The following is a 22903-nucleotide window of genomic DNA, read 5'->3' as shown; positions in this document are numbered from 1 at the left end:
TTTATGTAATTTCAGTACTTATTTACATTATGAGAGGGGAATATTTAATGCAAATGTGTATATCGACATGAAAACAGAGTTTAAAATCGTTGTTTACTTCATTAATTTTCTCACTCCTGGAAAAAGAGTCCATACGCATAGGTCAGAGTTTGCGTGCAGGTGCGCAAATTTTCCCGTCAAGTTTGTTTTTATAAATCCCACCTTTTGCGTAGAAAGTGGGGTACGCCTCTTTCAGGGCAGGTTTTGTGCGTACGCAACGATTATAAATGAGGCCCCTGTTCTGCAGCTGATATTAGCATCATGCTTCATAAGACAATTTATGAGATTAATAGTACACTTTTACTCAGAACTCACTTCAAACCACCATCGAGTGTTTGTAATAACTTCCTTTTGCGACAGCATGTGGAATTTGGTTGTTTACTGTTGTTAAAATATGCTATTTATAGCCTTTTATATCACTGCACAAATTAGCATTTCAGATGTACACATTCAGCTAAAAAAATCACATACAAATATCCTATCGTAATCGTGTGTTTATTATCTTATATAATCTATAGCGGCTGTTGTCATGTTTATTTCTGCTGCTCTGCTGAAACTCACGTTGTTTGTGATGTTACCCTTGTCAAAAAATCCTATTGGAATTTCAGTTTATCCTTTAGGATCTTATTGGATACTTAGAATCCTATTGGACATTTAATGGAATTTCACTTTGTCCTATAGGATCTTATTGGATTCTTAGAATCCTATTGGACATTTAATGGAATTTCACTTTGTCCTATAGGATCTTATTGGATTCTTAGAATCCTATTGGACATTCCTATTGATTTTAATGGAATATTAAAAATAAAAAACTTAAATGATTCCATTGCATAAGTACTCATACCCTTATCTGGGACAGTTGAAATATAGCTCAGGAGCATTCATATTGCTTGTAGATGTTACTAGACTTTGAGTGAAGGTAACCTGTGTCAAATTCAATTGAATGGGTATGATTTGGAAAGGCACACACGTATTAATAAAAGGTCCAACAGCTGATAATGCATATTAGAGCAAAAACCAAGCCCTGGGGTTAAAAGAGCAGTCTGTAGAGCTCAGAAACAGGTTTGTGCCAAGCCACACATCTGGGGAAGAGTTCAGAAAAAAACTCTGCTTCATTGAAGGTTCACAAAAGCATGTAGTCTCTGTTACCCTTAATGGAATAAGTTTGAAACAACCAGGATTCTTCCTAGAGCTGGCCTCCTGGCCAAACTGAGCAACTGATGGAGAAGGGCTTTGGTTAGAGTGGTGACGAAAAACCTGATGGTCACTCTATTTGAGCTCCATGATCATATGTGGAGACAGGAGAAATCTACAGAGGGACAAACATCACTGCAACACTCCACCGATCTGGGCTTTATGGCGGTGTGGCCAAACTCAGTCCTCTCCTCAGTGAAGACAAAAGAAAAAAAAAAGCACCTAAAGGACCCTCAGACTGTGAAAAATAATATTATCTGGTCTGATGAACCTCAATTCTAAGCATCATGTTTGAAGGAAACCATGCTCTGCTCATCACCTGCAGAGTACCGTCCCAAAAGTAAAGTGTGGTGGTAGCAGTCTCATGCTGTGGGTCTGTTTTTCAGCAGCAGGGACTGAGGGACTTGTCAGAATAGAAGAAAAGCTCAATGCACCAAAATATAGAGAAAACCCAGTCCAGAGCATTCAGAACCTCAGACGGGCAGAAGGTTCACCTTCCAACAGGACAGTGACCCTAAGCACACAGCAAGAGTCACTTATAGACAGCTCTGTGAATGTCCTTGAGTGGCCCAACATGGTGAAAATGTGCGTCTGCTCCCATCCAACCTGACAGAGCTTGAGACATGAAGAGGTGAGGAGACAAATGGCAGGGTAATTTAAAGCAGTTTAGCACAAGGCAGCAACATAAAAAAGGGGTATTAATACATTCTCAAGGCACTGTATTTGATTCTGTTAATTAATTACTTTTTAAAAATAACACTGCATGTGTGTACTTGTAACCCTCAATAAAAATGCAGCCTATCTGAATACACACAAATATAACTGAAATTCATAATATTACAGTAAGGCAAAGATAATAAGTATGACATTTCATAATGTCTGAATAAGATAAAATGCATTACATGTTAGTAGGAATTCATAGAAACACAAACATCTATATATGGTATTGTCCTGACGCTTCCCCTTTAAGAAATCTGAGTGTAGTGCGCGTGCAACTGTAGCTCGCATACTTTGAACAGTAACGGTTAAAGAGGAGAAGAAGCTGAGAAATCGAGTGATTAACGTTGTTTAACTTGTTAAAATGTATTTAAAGATGCTAAAAAGGAAGAAATAGTAATACTTATCTGATCTGCATCCTAAACGAACAGTTTTGGGTTAACAATATCTGTTGGTGAGTTGAGCTGGTTTTATTGAATGTGATTAGCAAGGAGTCCGCCCTTACATAGCAAAAGATATTGTTAAACAACTGATATTAATTAAATATTAATGTATGCTGTTTATAATAAAATGTCATTATATAAAACACTGGAGTAGTGAGTACAAAATGTATGTTCAGCCACCATTTTGAGCTGTTTTGAATAAAGTTGTGCTTTAAGGTTTTGTATAGCGCTATTTTAATTATTTGCATTGATGGATTAATAAGATGTTCTTATGGCCTGTTGTCCAGGTCAGGTTTTATGTTCCAGTTAAAAGTTTGACATTGGACAACGATTCTCCCGGGATATGTGTGCGTACATGGAGAAGACGTGCATGAGCTGTTGTCAGTGAGAGGACCTGCTGTGTTGCCTGGTAACCAATTGACCATATGCACAGAGCGCTCTTTTGAACTTCCGCATAGTTTTAGTTTAGTTTATTCTTGCACAAGAGTAAAATAGATACAAATATATATATATATATATATATATATATATATATATATATATATATATATATGTATATGTGTATATATATTATATGTGTATATATATATATATATATATATATATATATATATATATATATACACACACATATATATATATACACACAATCCATATACTGTGCAGGAGAGGCAGAAAACCCAAAGGGCTTATTTAGAGCCTCCACCTAAACAATGAAGAAACGAAACAAAAACAGACTTATAAAACTAAAAGAAAAACTTTGGTTACAGTAATTAATTTATGTTGTAATTAATTACAACATATGTCGAAAAAATAAATAATAAAACCCATAAATAATATACTCAAAAAAACAACCCATATGGTACATAAAATAAATTAAAAAAAGACAAGATAGATTATTGCATTTAAAATGATTCTTTATACATCTTTTATAACAAGCCAGCTCGTAAACTTCCGGTAAAGTGGATTTAATGTTGTGGTTTATATAGGTAGAGACTCTTGAGACCCTTATAAACCTCTCCTGTCTCGTGCTTGTCAGAAATCGAGAAAAAAATTATAATAATTGCAACATGGTAAATAATGATAGCATAACAACAATGATAGATGATGCCTTTAACTTTAGGTAGCCAGAGATGCAATCTCCCAAATGACATCATAATGGTATTATTGATAATCAATAACTTACCTTCATAGTCATGAACACATTTTAAAAACTTATAATATTTGCCTTCTCAACTCTGGCTGTGAAGTAAAATTCACTTTATAGATATACTTTTCATTCATGAAGATGACATGAAAGAAACGTGTCTCCTAGCGAAAAACAAACACTTTTAAGATGAAAATTTTATTAAATTATCATTATAACTAGTAGATGGCAGCAGAGGATCACTCATTAGCTCAGCTGCCATTTCAACTCCAAATTTGTGTGCTTTTATTGTACTGAAGTATAAAGTATAGCAAGTGCAGGAATCACAAAGTCTCATGTCATTTTATAAATAAATAAATATGCCTCGACACCAACAGCATATAAGGAGAATTATTTAAACTAGTTAACTACAAATGAAATAAGTTCATTATTAATGGTATAACAATTAAATAATGCATTAAATATTTTAAATATTTTTAGATTTAATTTAGTAACTACATTTATTAAGTTTTATCTTTAACTGTAAAAGCTGCTAAATATATTCAGTCAACACAGACTTGTTACTGTTGTGGTTTTGCTACTCTAAATTTAGTCTGAATCACTTAATGCACAGCGATATTTTGACATTGGCTTGTCTTCCATTATCAATGTCAATCATAGCAACGAGTCCCTGAACAATTTAGCAGATTTACCCGCGTAATATTTAACACCCGCGTTTGTCATTCCTGAAATGGTATACGTGGACGTTTGGTCCTCTTGGATAAACAAAATTTTCTTCAAATTGTGAATGGATTTTGTACAGAAACTAAGCAAAGGGTGCGCCTCTTAAAGCACAGTACAATTGACTGGAAATGACTGAGCTGGCTTATCTAAAACCAGGAAGTAATTGTGCATATGGTCAATTGACAGAGCATTAGTGATTGCTTTGAAATATATTGGATACAGTATTTTTCATACTTTCCCCGGTTTTCCCTTAACTGAATTGGTGTTTTTTTCTCTCTCTCTCTCTTTACATTAAACACAAACTGAACTTTATTACATTTATTGCATGAAATGAACAGTATTATACACCTCAAAGGGAAATTAAACTGATTTACGATATCAAATTCTACTTACTGTTTGATGTTTTATTGCTCTGTGTTGTGATGTGATTGTATTTGCTATTATTATTGTTATTGTTGTTGTTGTTACAGTAAAGTGTTATTTTTATATTCAACTTCTGGTCTCCTGGTATAAGCTTCATATCTTCCTCCCCAATTCTTTTAGAGTCTAGAACTGGTCTAGTGGCAATACTGTATGTGTGTGTGTGTGTGTGTCATCAATCAATTATCAGTGCCTTAGAATTTTTACATTACATTCTACATCAGGGTGAATTTAAGCAAACTGCAAGTACAGTGTAAGTACTACAAATACAGTGGAAAAGTGCACCTTTAGAATATTAAAAAAAAATCCTATAGGATTAAAATCCCATTAAAATCCTATAGGAACGGTTCCTACAGGATATTTATGTCTTGTCCTATAGGACTATTCCTATCGGAATCCTATAGGAATGGTTCCAAAATACGATAGAAATTCCTATTGGAATCCTATACAATTGTCCTATTGGAATCCTATAGGATTTTTTGACAAGGGTTACAACCGCCTCTCCATTCTCAAGTTGCCAGGGATACATTCCAAGTATAATACACATTAATAAAAGGATCTTTTTAATTTTTATTTGTCTATGTACACTTTGGGCGGCCGCAGTACATTAAAAAAGTAGCCCAAAACGGCTCTGTAATTTTTACTGCGACTGTATTTTCAAAATAGCCCGCTTGTGCCATTACCCTGGCAACACTGGTGCTGTACCCTCATCACACAATAATGATAGATAACCATCCGCGCTGCGATGACGGGAAGAAGTTGGGGTCAAACCTTATCAAGCGATTAATCTGCGTTAAAAAAATATTAACGCATTAAAATTTTTTGATTAATCGCATGCGTTAACGCGTTAACGTTGACAACCCTAATATATATATACTGTATATACACTATATTGCCAAAAGTATTGGGTCACCCCCTTCTAATGAACAGGTTTGACTACTTTAGTAATTTCCATGAGTACAAATCTTAATGTTTAAGATTTGTACTCATGGACTTATTGTACTTATTGGTGTTTGGTAAAGAGTTTTTGGCTCAAGATCTACATTTAAATTCACACCAGAGGTGTTCAGCTTTGATTAGGACTTGGCTTTCTGCAGACCAGTCAAGTTCTTCCACACTGATTAAATCAATCATTTCTTTTTGAACCTTGCCTTATACACAGAGGCATTGTCATGTTAGAATAGAAAAGGGTCCTGTCCAAACTGTTGCTTTAAAATTAGAAGCAGACAATTCCCTAGAATATCATTATATGCTTAAACATTAAGATTTGTACTCATGGACATTACTAAAGTAGTCAAACCTGTTCATTAGAAGTGGGTGACCCAATACTTTTGGCAATATAGTGTATATATATATACATATATACACACATATATATATATATATACATATATATATATATGTGTGTGTGTGTGTGTATGTATGTATGTATATATATATAAATTTTATCTATCTATCTATCTATATATATATATATATATGTGTGTGTGTGTGTGTGTATGTATATATGTATGTATGTATGTATATATAAATTTGATCTAAATATCTATATATCTAAATAAAAATAGACTATATTCAGTATATGATCCAAAGTAACTAACTACTTGAGTAGTTTTTTATCCGATACTTTTTTACTCTTACTCAAGTAACTATTCAGACTATTACTTTTACTTGAGTAAATATTTCTTCAAGTAGTTTTACTTTTACTTGAGTACAGTTTTTGGGTACTCTACCCACCTCTTAGACATGATAAAATCACTGTTATAACATTTGAAATCACATTTAGTCAAAGTTAAAATATCTATATCTGCAACAAAATGTGTGTGCATGTATGTCTGTGTATGTGTGTGTGTGTAAGCATTTTTATTGAGTATTAATATACTAGTTTAATCATTTCATTTCAGTGTGTGTCTTTGAGCCTATTCTCCATATTGGATGTGTTTTACTGTCAGCCTGATGCCGAGGTCACACCTCTACTCTTATGTACTCTACCTATGTATTCGAAATACATCCTGGGATTTTTAATGAGCACAGAGAGTCAGGACCTCGGTTTAACGTCTCAGCTGAAAGATGGTGCTTTTTGACAGTATAGTGTCCCCATTACTATACTGGGGCATTAGGACCCATGCAGACCACAGGGTGAGCACCCCCTGCTGGCCTCACTAACACCTCTTCCAGCAGCAACCTAGTTTTCCCAGGAGGTCTCCCCTCCAGGTACTGACCAGGCTCAACCCTGCTTGGCTTCAGTGGCGACCAGTCTTGGGCTGCAGGGTGATATGGCTAGCCTTACACAGAAGACAGGAGTTCCGCCTCCTCCTGGAGACTTTTCGGACAAGGATCTATACACAAAGCAATGGAGACAAGTTCAGGCTCTTGCAAACCAGTTCTGGACCCGCTGGAGCAGCGAATACTTATCTTGCTTGCAACACAGACAGAAGTGGACAGTACCTCACAGAAACCTTCAAGTGGGAGATCTAGTTCTGCTCAGGGACAAGCAGATAGCCCGCCACATTTGGCCCATGGCCAGAATCTGCCGTATTTCCTGGAAAGGATGGCCATGTAAGAAAGGTTGAAGTCACAACAACTGACCAAGGCAATATAAAAACCTTCCTAAGGCCAGTTGCAGAAGTTGTTCTACTTCTACCCAAAGACTGATCTATAGACTAAGGTTCATAGTGACCTCACATAGGTCAGGCAGAGAGTGTGTTACCCTTTAAGGAATTTAACTTTCAAATATCTGCTTTAAATATTTTTTGGGTAAATATTCTCATGTAAAAATGTGCAGTTCATAATTACTTTTCCTTTATGTACCTCGTTTGTAAAAAAATATATTATTTGTTTCATGTGATGAAGTCATTTCCTGTTTGGCACTCCCAGTTCTACATGAAAACAATGAGACAGACATGAGCTGCATCCCAATTCATAGGCTACGTCCTTCGAAGGACCCATTTGAAGGCCGACTGCATCACGGTGGAGAGACGAAGGCTCTCGTAAATTTAAAGACCGCAGCCTACGAAGGCCTCATTTGTAGGCCGATTGCGTTGCGGCGGCGCGGCGAAAACTGCCCCAATTCACGATGCATCCTCCAAAGGTCGATTGCATCACAGTGTCCAAGGTCCAAGGTCGATTGCATCACAGCGTCGTGACGAAGGCTGCCTTAATTCGAACGCGACTTCAAACGCACCCTCCGTTTCGCGAGCAAATGAAGGATACATCGGATGCATCCTTCGCAGCCTACCCTATCCCAGAATTCACATCGCGCCGGTGAAGACGGGACTTTTATTCAAAACAAAATAGTGGGTGATGGTTCTGTGGCGGCCGACAAATACACTTATAAATGTAACTATTGTGTAATTTACTGAAATAGCTAGCAAAACAAGCGTTAAGTGAGGGGTCTTAAAAAATGTGAAGTTAAATTAACAATACCACTTTAAGTACATTTTTAGTAAAGTACTTTCATTTACGGTGGCCGGGAAGTGCAAAACAACATTACAAAGTGTGAAACACTTTTACGAAGCTCGAGACAAATTTACATTTTGGAAAACATTTTTACATATCATAAAACACAATTACATGGGAAAAACACTTTTACCAAGGACGAAACAAATTTACATTTTAGAAAACAAATTAACAAGACGCAAAACACTTTTACCAGTCCCGAAACAAATTTACAATGACAGATTCTTCACGGAAAGGGAATGTACCACACACCGGAAGTGACGCGGTGAAAGGTGGTGTTGTTGGTGAGCGCGGTAAATTCGTGTTGTGGTTGTGGAGTAAATGCCGTAAATAAAAGTTTATGGTGACCGAACATGGACTGCGGCCGAGGGATGTTTTGCCCGTTTTGTGGCAAACACATGAGCAGCTTAAGGCGGTTTTGCTGTACGTGTGGTCGGTGTTTGGAGTTTCTAAAGGACGCAGACCAGACGGAAACACAGGGGACGTCTCGACAGCCGGACAGTGTTAAGCTGCTCATGTGTTTGCCACAGAACGGTAGTGATGTGACGTTCGACACCGAGGCTTCGAAGCCTGTATCAAAAAAAACTAAGCATCTGGCAGTGAAGCACTGTACCGGAGCTTGATTCATTTTGCCAAAACCACGTGATCTATGACGTCCGAAGCTTCGTTTTCGCACACAACCACGTGACTGCTTCGTATTCTGTTTCAAATAACGCGAACCACTTGCGCAGTTTGAAGTGTCACTCACTTCTTTGATAAGAATGAATCAATATACGAATAAATATATGCATGTGTAGTTTTGTGCATGTTCATTTTGTATTAATTCCCGCTTCACAATCACTTCAGCTGACCATTCTAATAATCTTCTTTTATTTTTATCATTTATGCATATCATATATTCTTGCCTATTTTTTCCACAAATTTATTCACTCATTTATTCATATATTGTGTAAAACAATGACTGACACGTAAAAGATTAATTTATATAGCGTTAATACTTTCTTTGTTTTATTTTCATAGCACAAACTGATTTATTATCTGAAACAATCCAAAAATGGCTCGGTCGTCTGGGACGCAAAGGCAGCTATTTCCACCTTTTGACCACAAGATGTCGTTAGTGTGCATCGTTTTGAAAAGCTTCGAGTAATGAACCTTTTTACGATACAGTTGAGGGGAAGCCTTGGTGCTTCGCAAAGCTTCATTTTTACATCACTACAAAACGGCCTACGAATTGGGACACAGCTAAGGTTTGCTCTCTCTGATAATCCATTGCATCCACTAAAAAGCATCAATAATGGCAATGCTGTAAGTTCATTTATATGACATTAGACATGTTAAAGATCACATATTAGTAATGATTTTGTTAAAAGATGATGTTTGATAAGTTGCTAAAAATGGTTGTTTACCATTGTGTATACAAGGTTTCAGTGATGCTAATAGCCATTGTAATCACTACTACAAAAACTATTGTTTTCCATGTTATAGTCATTTATAATGCAATGTTAGTCAAGACATGGACACTGAATATTGCTGTATTGTTTTATTACAGTTTTCACCGCAAATGTTAATGAGGAAGAGTGACAGTAAATGATCAACCTTACAATGACTCTGTCTTCATTGGCTATGGTTTAACTTGGTATTTAGTCAGAGTTAAATATTTTTAACAATACAGGCATCTGACAGGAGGACAAGCCACGTAGGTTAATGATTTAGTTTGAAGCGCTTAATATAAAACACGTCTCTTGCTCAAGACAACCTGACTTGGATCATGTACTTTTCCAGCAGTTGTTCATTCTGTGTCCGTTGATATTTTTCAGATGTGTTTTCAACATCAAAGTATATAGATATAAATATTATTCTCATGTCCTGGGGAGAAACTCAGAGTTTCAAATTATATTCCAAAAACCTAGAGGTTTTTAACATTCTAATATAGTTAGTACTATGTGTGCTTAGAGCCTGTAAATCAATGTTAGAGTGCCACGATCAAGCTGAATTTACAAGGATACTACACCTCTGTCAAAAATGCATGTGTTCAGCCTTTAGAATGTAAAACTTACAGGTGGTTAATCATAAGCCATTGCTATGACCCAACATCTGCCCCACCTAAATTTATGGTCAAGAGCCACTACTGGGCTCAACAATTAAAATATTTTTAAAAGAAGAAAATCAAACATACAAGTCATTGTCTGTGCAGGTCCAGTGGAATCCTCGTTTTTTTAAAACCTCTATAAGTCCAAGGATGGATCCCTGAGTGCAAGACTCCCTAGAGGGACAAAAAGAGAAGACAGCTGTAAGATTAGTGTGTCATATAAAACCATTACTATATAATGTCCATTATCCTGCTCTTGATATGTATTCATTGCACAGCAGTATTAAAGTGTGCCATTAACACAGCAATTGTATCATAAGAGGTCAGGTCGCAGTACTGTAGATCACTAATAAGTGTTCCTGGATGCCCAGACATTATTGATCTATTGATTCATACTTGAAGCAGAGCATATAAAACATCTAATCAAAAAGAGAGATGTATTGTTTGCCAAAAAAAAGACTCCATTACATTGGGCAAAAGATCTTTTTAAATTATTTTTTAAAATAATTTTTATTTTATATTATTATTATTTTGTTTGGGGGATGGAGGTTGGGGTTGTAATTTCTTGCAGTGTCAGTGCATTGCACTGAAAAAAAGATGAACAGGAAGAAATGTACTTACAAAAAGGGTCCCTCTAAGTTGTAGATGACTTTAATGTGTACATGAGTGACCATCCTTGGGTTTAGATTTTCCAGTTCCACACTGCCAAGCATGCTGAGGAATAAATACAACAGTTAGCAGAAAAAAAATACAAATTTCCCTGATTCACTGAGACCATCGATTACAGGTAATAATGATGTAAATAATGTTAATTTCTTCGCAGACTGATTGTTTTGCTTCAATATATTGTCAGGAGCAACAGATATCAATTTTGTGTTGCCTGTATATGCTTTTTGACTCTCAAAGTGACAGCAGCCATTGACTTACATTTTATTTTATGCATTTTATCCTTTTTTGTTCACGAGTATAACCATGGTTCCCTGAGAAGGGGAATTGATGCTATGGGGAGCACCCTCAGCCCTCAGCGTGTCTAAAGTATGTGTCTTAACCGAGACAATCTTATTGGTTGACGACAGTCCATGAAATCACTATGGTGTTGAGTAAAAGAGAGCATCTGCAGTACACGTTATCATCTTGTTTGGCTGTGTTCCACTTCACATTTAGACATGCACTCGCAAACTTCCCTAAGCATTTCCCCTGGGAGGAATCCCCACTGCAATTTTGAAGTGTATTCCACTTCGTGAATTGGATGAGGGAAGTTTATATGGACAGACCCTCGACCACCCTTTAGCCAAAAAAGTGTAACGGCTAATGCTAACGGAAAGGAAACCAGAGGCTGTTTTTTGTAATGGTTGTCAATGGTGGAGAGGCTTTACTACGCTGAATTAACAGCTTTTTTAGAGGAAACTGCTCATCATTTAATGAATCAACAGCCTATTGGCTATATGTTTTACACTAAAATAATTTTTTGGATTTAAGTATTTATTGAGTTTTTTACAAAAAAATGCCGTTTTATAAGAGAAGTCACTGACTTTTTGCGACAGATGGGATTCAGATTATGGCATTTCTCATTCATTCCTATGGTATCTGTAGATGGCGACTGAGTGTCGCACAACTCGGACTGAAATTCAATGACATCAAGGCTGTAATGTGATCGTTTATTAAGGCACACGTGATCCAAGTTGACTGTTATGCTTTCTCCAATTGTAAGTAATACAGACCCTCTCTTCTCCCTATAGTCAAGTCAAGTCACCTTTATTTATATAGCGCTTTTAACAATACAGATTGTGTCAAAGCACTGAACAGTATCAAATTGGAGGATAGAGTGTCAGTAATGTACAAGATTAAACACTCAATTTTCAGTTAAAGGCATTTCATTATTGAATTCAGAGATGTCATTGTCTAGCTCAGTTTAGTTTAAATAGTATATGTACAATCAAATCGACGATAATCGCTAGAAATTAAGTATCCCTAACTGAGCAAGCCAGAGGCGACAGCGGCAAGGAACCAAAACTCCCTCTGTGACAGAATAGAGAAAAAAACCTTGGGAGAAACCAGGCTCAGTCGGGGGGCCAGTTCTCCTCTGGCCAGACGAAACCCGCAGTTCAGTTCCAACCGCAGTCATGTCAGATTGTGTAAAGGGCTTATCTGATTCCCGTGGTCTTGTCCCAATAGAGCATTTTAATTTATAATTTAATGCATGTGTTATATTTGTGTTTTATTCATTATTTGAAGTTTTTCATTTACAGTATATGATTTATTCATTTGCTATAATTGCAACGTATAGTTTAATGCATTTATTGTTTCCCCGTCTATTTTTATAATATATATTTGTTTGTTTATTATAATTTAAATGTATAGTTTAATTCATTTAATATATTTCTGTTGTGTATATATACTGTATATCATATTTGTGTGTATTATTATGTTTTAATTAAAATTTTAAATGTATAAATGTATATTTCTATCTTTATATCGTTGTAATTTCTAACAATAATAGTATTATGTATTAAGAAAATTGAGTGTTTAATCTTATCATTATACATTACTGACACTCTATCCTCCAATTTGATACTGTTAAGTGCTTTGACACAATCTATATTGTTAAAAGTGCTATATAAATAAAATAAAGAAGAAAAGAAGAATTAAGACAATCCCTGTCATATGCACACTTCAAGCCACTCCACAGACCACAATGCAACACAAAGGAATCGGATACTTGTTGTAAAATTATAAAATTTGATTCCAGCTAATCAATTTCTGTGTGCACATCTTTTCTTTCCTTTTTTTTTTCCATCTGCGAGGACCCGACCTGGCCATTTGCCAGGACCGTCCTTGCTAATTTAAGCGATCCAATGTTTGACTACATTTGCGATCAGAAGTCAAAAGCTAAGTATAATTTTTGTCACAAGCCAACGTATTGCAAGAGAGTTGTTTCGCCACCAACATGACAGAGCACTTTAACAGATCGTTAAAGATTAGAACATGATTCAAACACCAATGTGACCTTATTCCCAAATGACAACGATTCAGCTGTTAAACCTTTGACGTGTGTGATCGCAACGTGTGATCAACTCTGTGTTTGTTAGAGGTCTGCACGGGCTTTAACCTTAAGTTTAAACTCACAACTAGCTAATGTGCGCGTGCCGTTTGCCGTTTTGTGACAGAGACCGCTAGAGCAGGCACAAGAGCAAAACAAGTTTAGTTTAAAATATAGCCTATACAACAAACATGTGATATGTAAGGGATAATCCACATCTAGCATATGCCTTAAAAGATTTTAATATAGGACTTGGAGGCAAACGATAAAAACAACGGTCATTTTTGTCAGTTAAGGCTTGTTAGCATTCAGCCTGCTTTACCTTAGACAGAAATTAGCATCAGAAATTAACTGATTTCCACTGGGGCATTTCTTATTTGAGGGCAATTTTATAACTACCATATTAAATGTATGTTCCCCTTCAGGAGCTCGAGCTGAGTCGGAAAACGCTAGGGGAACGCCTTCAGCGATACCATGCTCTGATTAGGCTTGTTTGAGATGAGCAAAATCTGCGCAGAACTGATCACCGCGAGTATGGCGAGTGGTATGTGACACATCGAAGACTCAGCTATGGCGTTCGGATAGGTTCTTTATTATTACGCTGTAACATACACTCGTCTCACTGAACGTCTCACTGACGTCTTAATTTTATTTTATTTTTTTCCTATTTAATCCATTGAATTTAAGACGCAGACGAGGCGTAGACGTCACGTAGATGTCACGTAAGTCACGTGTGGCAGTGAAGTGTCGAGCCAGACGTCACGCGTGATTCACGTGTGGCTGTGAAGTTATTTTTTATTTTTTTTCCCCTAACACATACCATAACACGCTGCTCACACGGCTCAGTGCAGTGTGTGAACGAATATGGCGTTCGTATGGCGTTCGGCCGGGTCCATTAATATTACGCTGTTACTTGCACTCGTCTCACTGAACGTGACGTCTGCGTCTGCCGAACGTGACGTCTGCGTCTGTCGAACGTGACGTCTGCGTGACGTTTACGTCTTCCACATCAAAGTTATTCTGCCTGAAAGTGATGTCTGCGTCTGCTGCAAGTGTTTCCAGCACTTTCCATACACTTATTCATGCTTTATTATTCATATTCATTCTCTTTTATTGTTTTACTCCTCCTCAATTTTGTATAGTTAGCTATTAAGTGCTATTTACCTTTCTTATGTATGCTATAGCTTATTCCAAATTGTAAATACTAATTTGTACAAATTATATTAACATTTCTGTATGCCATTGTACAAAAAGACATCAAATAAAGATACATTAAAATAATAAATATTTTGGAGTGGCAAAGAGTTTCAGACTTTCTGTTTATTTTTATTTTTAATTTTTTTTAAGTACTTAAAGCTCTGAAACAAAGGACGGCTTACATTGTTTTTTTGTTTTTTTTTTACCATTTGCATGTATGAATATGATATTTTATCCAAAAATAAAACAAAGTTGACAACGTTTAAAAAAGAGAATTTAAATCACATTAAAGAAAATATATCCTGCAAAACAAATGGAGGAATTGTTTACATTTTTACTGATAACCAACTATGAATATCAAACCAGAATTTAGAAGTAACATCTCAGTAAAAAAATAGATGATCAGTGTGATCAAGTGTTTCAGAAAAAGAATAATAATAAAAAAAAAAAAATGGGTCCACTTAAAATTTAAATATTTTCTGCATAAAATCACTAACAGGGTAAATCCTAAACATAATTCTGTAATGTGTCTCCTTAACCTTTGGAGCAACTGTAAGATAAAAGGTAAAAGATTTATCTCTTACTGAGGGTTCAACATCTCTCAGAAAATAGCACTGATAATCTCCTGTTTAAATTATTTATAAGTTAGTTTTTTAATACACACTTACTATAGAAGCGATCTATATTAGCCTCTATATTTCCCCTTCTCCCAAAACAGCTTATACAGCTGTTATTAAAACAGTTCAGTTTTGTAAGTAATGAAAAAATAATTATGTTTAGAAAAACGTTTTGAGAATTTGTTGTTCGTTAAAGGTAAGGTTTTTTATTCATTTATTTTTTACATTAACGACAAAGCGGCCAGCGGCAGACAGTAAGATGATAAAAGCCTATGTTTGATCAATTTAGCCTTCTCAAGTCATCACGACTAGCCTAAAATAAAATCTATGAAACAGTTCAAGCATATCACAATGGTACTTGTTTAAATGTTTAACCTATATAAATGTGCACTGTTCGACGCATATCAACAGTTTGTGCGGAGAGTGGAAGCTGAAGCGCGCTCTGCAGGACATGGAGGCGCCAGCAGGATCACTTTTTTTTTTAAAAACTGCTTAAAATATGCCATACATTTTGCTCATAAAGGTAAGAGTAATACATCATTCGGAACTGTCTACTTTTATTTGTGTCGTGTGCATTCAAATATAGTTTGATTATCGTTATGGATAAAATCCGAGGTATCATTTTTGTCTCGCACACCCCTATATTTAATTCTTCTTTGCTTGTTTGGTACACATAATTCACTGATCATCGTAAATTAAGCTTTTACCTTAGAAATTACGGTGGCCGAGAGAGCTCAACGCGCTGCAAATAGAAAAAACACCTGCAAATTAAGAAAACAACTTAATCAATTTGACAATATGCGCGCTGCAAATGCTCACAACACAACCAAATAAAGAAACGCACCGCAAATAGAAAAAAACGCCTGCAAATTAAGAAAACAACTTCATCAATTTGACAACACGCACGCTGCAAATTCTCACAACACAACCAAATAAAGAAACGCACTGCAAATACTCACAACACAACCAAACAAAGAAACGCGCTGCAAATAAAATTCTTTATTTAGTTGTGCTGTGAGAATTGGCAGCGCATTTCTTTATTTGTTTGCATTGTGAGCATTTGCACCACCTGCTGTCAAACTGAAGAAGATGTTTTCTTGATTTGCTGGTGCTTTTTCTATTTGCATGTGTTTTCTGAAGTTGCAGCGCGTGGAGCTCTCTCGGCCACCGTAAGAAATAGGTTTTCTCAACGACAATGAGGACACGACAAAAAAAAAAAAAAAAAAAAATAGGTGAATCATATTTATATAAGATTTTATTTATTTAGGCTATTTATTAATTGAAGGGGCGGGGTCTGGTTATTGTGAAATATTATTACCATTTAAAATAATGGTTTTCTATTTGAATATACTTATTTCTGTGATGCAAAGCATCATTACTCCAGTCTTCTGTGTCACATGATCCTTCAATGTATACTGTCAACGGAAACAATTGTGCTGTTTAAAGTTTTTCTGTGATATTTTTTACAGGATTGATTGACAAAATCCTGGCAGATTATTATTAAAAATATAGAAATTTTATCAATTTAACATTATTTCTAATGTTTCTTAAAAACGGAAAGAAAAAAAACGACATGAATATACCTATAAGCAACACAAACTTCACTAAAGGATTCCTTTCGGAGACTTATGTTATTTATATGTTATAGACGTTTTATGTTACCGTTATATTTATTTAAACTTTATTTCCAGACTCAAGGTCCATTAGCAAGAAACACACAATACAACCCAAAACAATACACATTACAAAAAACAGTTATACCAATATGTCCTCATAGAGGACTGATATCCCACATTGGTAAGCCTAGATGACAACAACATTATAATATTATTATGTGAGTCATCCAGCCTACAAATACATGTATACATCAAATTTCTCATTAATGCAGGGAATGATTGTACTGCACTTTATACTTTTACAAATAGTTTAATAAAAATAAATGTCTACAAATATGTCTAAATTATTATTATTATATTAATATATTTATATTTAATATGCACACGATTAATGTATATTGTACAAATTAGCCGGGGAAAAGACAGATGCACTAAAAACTGGAAAAAAATAAATAAATAAAAAGGTCAGACGCAGACGTCACGTTACAAGTCAGGCGCAGATGTCACGTTCATTGAGAGGAGTGAATGAAGAGCAAGTAAATTGTGCATTCGTTCACACACTGCACTGAGCCGTGTGAGCAGCGTGTTATGGTACGTGTTAGGGAAAAAAATAAAAAATAACTTCACAGCCACACGTGAATCACGCGTGACGTCTGGCTCGACACTTCACTGCCACACGTGACTTACGTGACATCTACGTGACGTCTACGCCTCGTCTGCGTCTTAAATTCAATGGATTAAATAGGGAGAAAAAATTAAGACGTCAGTGAGACGAGTGTATGTTACAGCGTAATAATAAAGAACCTATCCGAACGCCATACACGTGACTTACGTGACATCTAGACGTCTGCGCCTCGTCTGCGTCTTAAATTCAATGGATTAAATAGAAAAAAAAAAAAAAAAATGAAGACATCAGTGAGACGAGTGCATGTTACAGCGTAATAATAAAGAACCTATCCGAACGCCATATATGCCGGTTAGAAAAGTATCCGAGTTACGTCCGCCTTTCTCTGATGTCATGCTGACGTGTGCCAAAAAACTCTCGCGACGGCGAGGCGGCTATGTAGGATTGAGCAGTCGCGTGCAGTTGCTCTCCGCTGACTGCGCTGATCAAAAGCATGATGGGAAACGACTGACTGACAACACAGCTTAATGCTCATTGGTTCAGACAACCGTGACGCTGTGTTCTCTTCTAAAATGTTTTATTTTTTTAATCTGATTTCATGCTATTATGTATTTAAATTGTGCATGAATATTCCCAAACACTATGAGAGTGCGATCTCTTTGTGAGATATGTGATTGTTATCATATTTTCTATAAAAATCAGAACTGTCCGTCTTGACTGCGCTTATTTCACTCCTCCCCTCACTGCAGCCGCCTATACTCTCGCCTACATTTCAGGTGAGGCCAGGCACATCTCAAACAAGCCTAACGTTACTAAACACACACGCTGATGTTGACGTCGCGGCCACACTTTTAGCCAATCACTAGGGGTCTGCAGACAGTTGTGATGATTCATGGGTGACTGGTTTTTAGCGCGATGACGGATCTGATTTTGAATGTATAACTGTAAGTGATCATAATGCCTAAATATAAGTTTGATGGTAAAGAGTGGAGAGTGTTTTAACTCTCAAAACGTGAATTACACCTGTTGAGGGAGATGACATGAAGGCTATATCACTGCAACTCCGAAATCAGAGCACAGTTAAATATTTAATCAAAATATAATTACGCTGCTTCTTCTGATCACTTATATTGGGCACTTTTCTGCATTTAAAATGACTGTTGACATTGAAAATGATACATGTGTTTTTCGAGGGTATCGGTTAATATTCTGGGCTATTCTGCTTAGTAATATTAATAAGGTTATTAATATTAGCCTAATAATTTTATAAGCTTTTATTATTATCGAATTTGGTCCTCACTGTTTTAAAACATTAAGCCACATTAAGCGTTTTATTATGTCCCAAAACCTTGCCTTGAACTAAGCACTGACTTATTTATTTGAGTCCAAGTTCAAAATAAAACTCTATGAACCGCTCCATTGTGAACATACTAGCTGTAACCACTGCAAGCTGTAAAGTAAACAGGAAGAATTTGTCCGAACTCAAATGGTTTTGCGAGAGAACTTTTTTCCTCTCACCCTGAATTTTTTCCACTCACCCCGAATTTTTCCCACCACAATGTACTTTAAAGGGCTCCTTACGCTCCCGCCGGGCACACTCCGAGGAATGTGTCCATGCCTGTGATCTCGCGGTTCCGGTCCCGCTGTACGGCGGCGATTGAGATCGCGGGGATCGCACATGGATCTGGCGGACGGGTTGGAGACGGGCTCGCCCTATCTCTACCTGAATTCCCCAGATCTAGCGCTCTCTCGGGGTTCGGAAGCCTGCGCTGCGGTTCTTCCCCCTTTGAGTGAGAGCGCGCTGCTGCAGCTATCTCTCTGCAAAGAGATTGATATTGTTTTTTATCAGAGTGGCTCGCGTGTTGCGCATTACAGTCATTCTCAGTTCATTATATGAATCTTTTCACATCAGACCGTGTTTACTTGTCTGGTTGTTTGGCTGCATTTAATTTTGAGGAATTAAATTATGTATTTCATCTGACTATGATAAGAGTATATGTGTATATATATATATATATATATATATATATATATATATATATATATATATAAATATATAAAATTATTCCACATCATTTTTTTTTTTTGGTTTATTTGGGAACATTTTATTGATAAAACATTTTTTTGACCACCCCTCACCCCCCATCCCAAAATATTTTTTCGTTGCCTCAGGGCAACAAAGGTGCAAAATCACGAAGGAAATTCTCCATTTACATATCATAGGACAATGTTCAGAGAGCAATACAAAATCACAAATCTGTCAAAAAAATGTCAAGAAATCAATAAGTGAAAAGGGAAAAACACTTGAAACGCATTGATGTATTGCATTTGATACAGACGTAGGTTTGTGTCATGGTGCGAGGCTGGGAAACTCCGGTCCTAGAGGGCCACTGGCCTGCAGAGTTTAGCTCCAACCCTAATTAAACACACCTGCCTGTAGCTTTCTAGTGATCTTAAAATACATTAATTAGCTGGTTCTGATGTGTTTGATTAGGGTTGGTGCTAACTCTGCAGGACAGTGGCCCTCCAGGACCGAAGTTTCCCAGCCCTGATGTAGTGTGTCGTGTCATATCATGTACTTCATGGAATGAGATTTTACTCTGTGTTAAACTTGCATCTTCCCTTTTTGTCACACATTATTTGCCTGTATGCATTGTCAATGGGAAATCCTGCTTAGGGATGGGAGCTGTGGACCCCTGCTTCTTTACCCCTTACTGCATAACGTTGCCTCAAGAAAAACTGAATTTCTGAACATGCAAAATAAAAAATCATAAAACCTGACAAAAGTCTTCTCTACACCTTCATACACACACGCATATTTTTTATGTACATGTCATTTTAAATAAGATTACAAAAGCAAATAATCTTGCCTTTTTCTCACACCATGTGTGTCTGTGACCATGTGTCAGAACAGGATGTCCCGCCTTCAAGTGGTGCTTGATAGTGACTCCCACACCTTATTGGACTGTTCTTTGATACTTTTCAAATATTTTAATTGGTTGCAATCATTTAAAAAATCATGTACTGAACATGCGGCATAAGAAAAACTTTCCGTTGCCTAAGGGCAACACTATGCAGTAGAGGGATATATATATATATATATATATATATGCGGTCAGCAGGGGCTGCTGGGCGGGAGCATCCCAAATTGTGTTCCAGCTCCTCATTCAGGGAACGTCACTTCTTGTACTCCCCAGAATTTTGGAGTCAGAGTGGCGCTCTCGGGCCAAAGGCAGATCTGCAGACCATCATTCTCGCTGGATAGTCTTCGGCTAGAACATCCTGATGCCTATGGCCCAGGGCTTTTGAGGGCCGGCCCCCTCTGGGGAAGAGCGGTGTACACCGCATCACACGGTGCCCGTCTCTCCTTAGTGCCCTCAGGAGATCGGTCTGCCAACCCTGCCAGTGTTCCAGGGCACGGCGGTCTCCAGCGAGCACTTCTCTCAGTCTCTTCCGACCGGAAACGTACCAGAGCTGAGAGGCTCACCACCCCTTCAGGGGTCTCTAGAGCAGCTAGATCGGCCGTCTCCTGCCGGTCCTCCGCTTCAGAGCACTGAGCTAGCCGCTCCAACTACACCAGAGGCCAGTCTTGAGAGACTGGTTCCCTTAGTAGGTCACCTGGCGGTGTGGGAGCCCCTGCCAAGCATGTCTTATTAGGTTCTGCCTGAGCAGACTCTGGTTCTATTAGTCTAGTCTTATACAATACAATACAATACAAGTTTATTTGTATAGCACATTTAAAAAACAACTGGTGTTGACCAAAGTGCTTTACAATTCTAAAAGAGACAGGCAATAAAAACACAAAGCATTTAAGCATTAGAGAAACAATAAAATGTTGCGTTTGGACCATTTAGTCATTATATTTAATTAATAATCCAGGAAACCCTCTCATTCAACAAACAAACTGTGAGGGTGTATGGACCCTTCTCCTGAAAGAGCACCCTAAAGGGCTCAGTTACCAGGGAAACCATCTGATAAGAGATCTCTGATGTGAGATGTGAAGTGCAGTAAGAACAGACCCTTCTGAAACCCACACAATGCCCATAAAAACAGAACTTTCCTCCTTTTAATTTATAGACAAACCTTCATCTTCACTCAACCTTGGAATGCACCATCATGGAAATGCCCTCGCTGAGACATTAATCTCTTCCCGCTCCCAGCAGTCTCTGCATTTTCATCTCTGGATTGCGGCCTGCAGTTCCACGGTGGCCCACAGGGCCAGCAGGCCCCATTTTACACCCAGCCATGTGCTTACTTAGGAGAGAGGACTCTCTCAACCCCAACAGAGTCAAGAATAACCTCGGAGTTTCAAGAAATTGCAACTTCGGCCATCGATATGGAACCATCCAGACCCTCTTCAGAGGCTTCACGAGACTCTCGTTCCACAAATGCCTTTTGTCGTTAACAAAAGTCAAATGCAAGTATCATTCCATTCACCACACATAGGTTTGTTGTAAGCTATCGTATACTGTGCTTTGAATTAGAGACTGATGGTTCTTTCAGATGGTCAACTCAGCCTCATTTCCCATTTTTCTGTCCGGTTTCATTCATCGTCTCACTTACCCTTCCCATGTACTGTGTGATTTGTGTGCGTGTGTGTGTGTGTGTATATATGTCTGTGTATATATATATGTATATGTGTGTGTGTGTATATGTATATATGTGTGTGTATATGTATATATGTGTATATATGTGTATATGTATATATGTGTGTTTGTTTAGACTAGTTATTTGTTTCTGATTCCCTGCTTGCAACAAAGTCAAATTAACAATTTTGATCTTGCTACATGCTCTGAGTAGTACTGTACCTTAAAAAGGGTATTTCTCTTATTCTGGAAATTAAGATTTCTTTGAATTCATAAATAATCAATACTGAGCGATCGCTAGACGACCTGGTGAATTGATTGTACTGTAAATTCTGCTATATCAAACTAATTCTATTAACTTACCCAAATATTATAATTAATTATAAAGAGTTATGATTAATTATTGATATTCTCCCTTAGAGCTAATTTACTACAAAAAGTATGCTAAAAAATAAAAAGCCTAAAATAAAAAAAAAATAAATAAAATAAAATAGAGGAGAAAAGGCTAGAATCAAAGATATTAATGTCAATGAGAATCAGGGAATATTGAAAACCATGGAGAAAAGGTAAGTTTTCAAAAGCAGATTTAAAATTTGACAAAGTTTGGGTGGATCTAATGTAGGCCGGAAGGCTATTCCATAACTTAGGACCGACGACCGCAAATGCGCAGTCACCCCTGTTTTTAAGTCTAGTTCTAGGAACATATAGTAAATCAGAGTCCCTCGATCTAAGTAATCTAGACTGTGAAGGCGGATGCAGTAGTTCAGATAGGTACTGTGGTGCCTGGTTCCGCAAAGATTTAAATACAAATAACAAAACTTTGAAATCAATTCTGTATTTGACCGGTAACCAATGAAGTGAAATCAGATGTATTCACTGTGTGATGTATTCACTTTTACACTTCCCTTTTAAGAGCCGGGCTGCGGCATTTTGAACTAACTGTAAGCGTGTGACATGTCTGAGAGGCACCAATGTACAAAGAGTTACAATA

The 22903-nt window shown here is 37.0% G+C and overlaps 1 protein-coding gene across 1 annotated transcript in view; it reads right to left on the bottom strand.

Moving 5' to 3' along the window:
• Positions 1 to 9677: 9677 nt before the first annotated feature.
• Positions 9678 to 22903, bottom strand: part of LOC131533699 (ADP-ribosyl cyclase/cyclic ADP-ribose hydrolase 1) — a 74652-nt gene continuing 61426 nt past the window's right edge. Inside the window, exons 7-8 of the mRNA XM_058766106.1 lie at positions 10853 to 10945; positions 9678 to 10405 (exon numbers count right to left, since the gene is read on the bottom strand). Of these exons, the coding sequence (XP_058622089.1) occupies positions 10309 to 10405; positions 10853 to 10945 (190 nt within the window). The 3' untranslated portion in view covers positions 9678 to 10308. The remainder of the gene's footprint in view (positions 10406 to 10852; positions 10946 to 22903) is intronic.

Source organism: Onychostoma macrolepis, chromosome 24 (genome assembly GCF_012432095.1).
Source record: "Onychostoma macrolepis isolate SWU-2019 chromosome 24, ASM1243209v1, whole genome shotgun sequence".
NCBI classification, from domain to species: Eukaryota; Metazoa; Chordata; class Actinopteri; order Cypriniformes; family Cyprinidae; genus Onychostoma; species Onychostoma macrolepis.
Note: the sequence above shows the minus strand (reverse complement) of the source record. Positions and strands in the feature narration are given on the sequence as shown.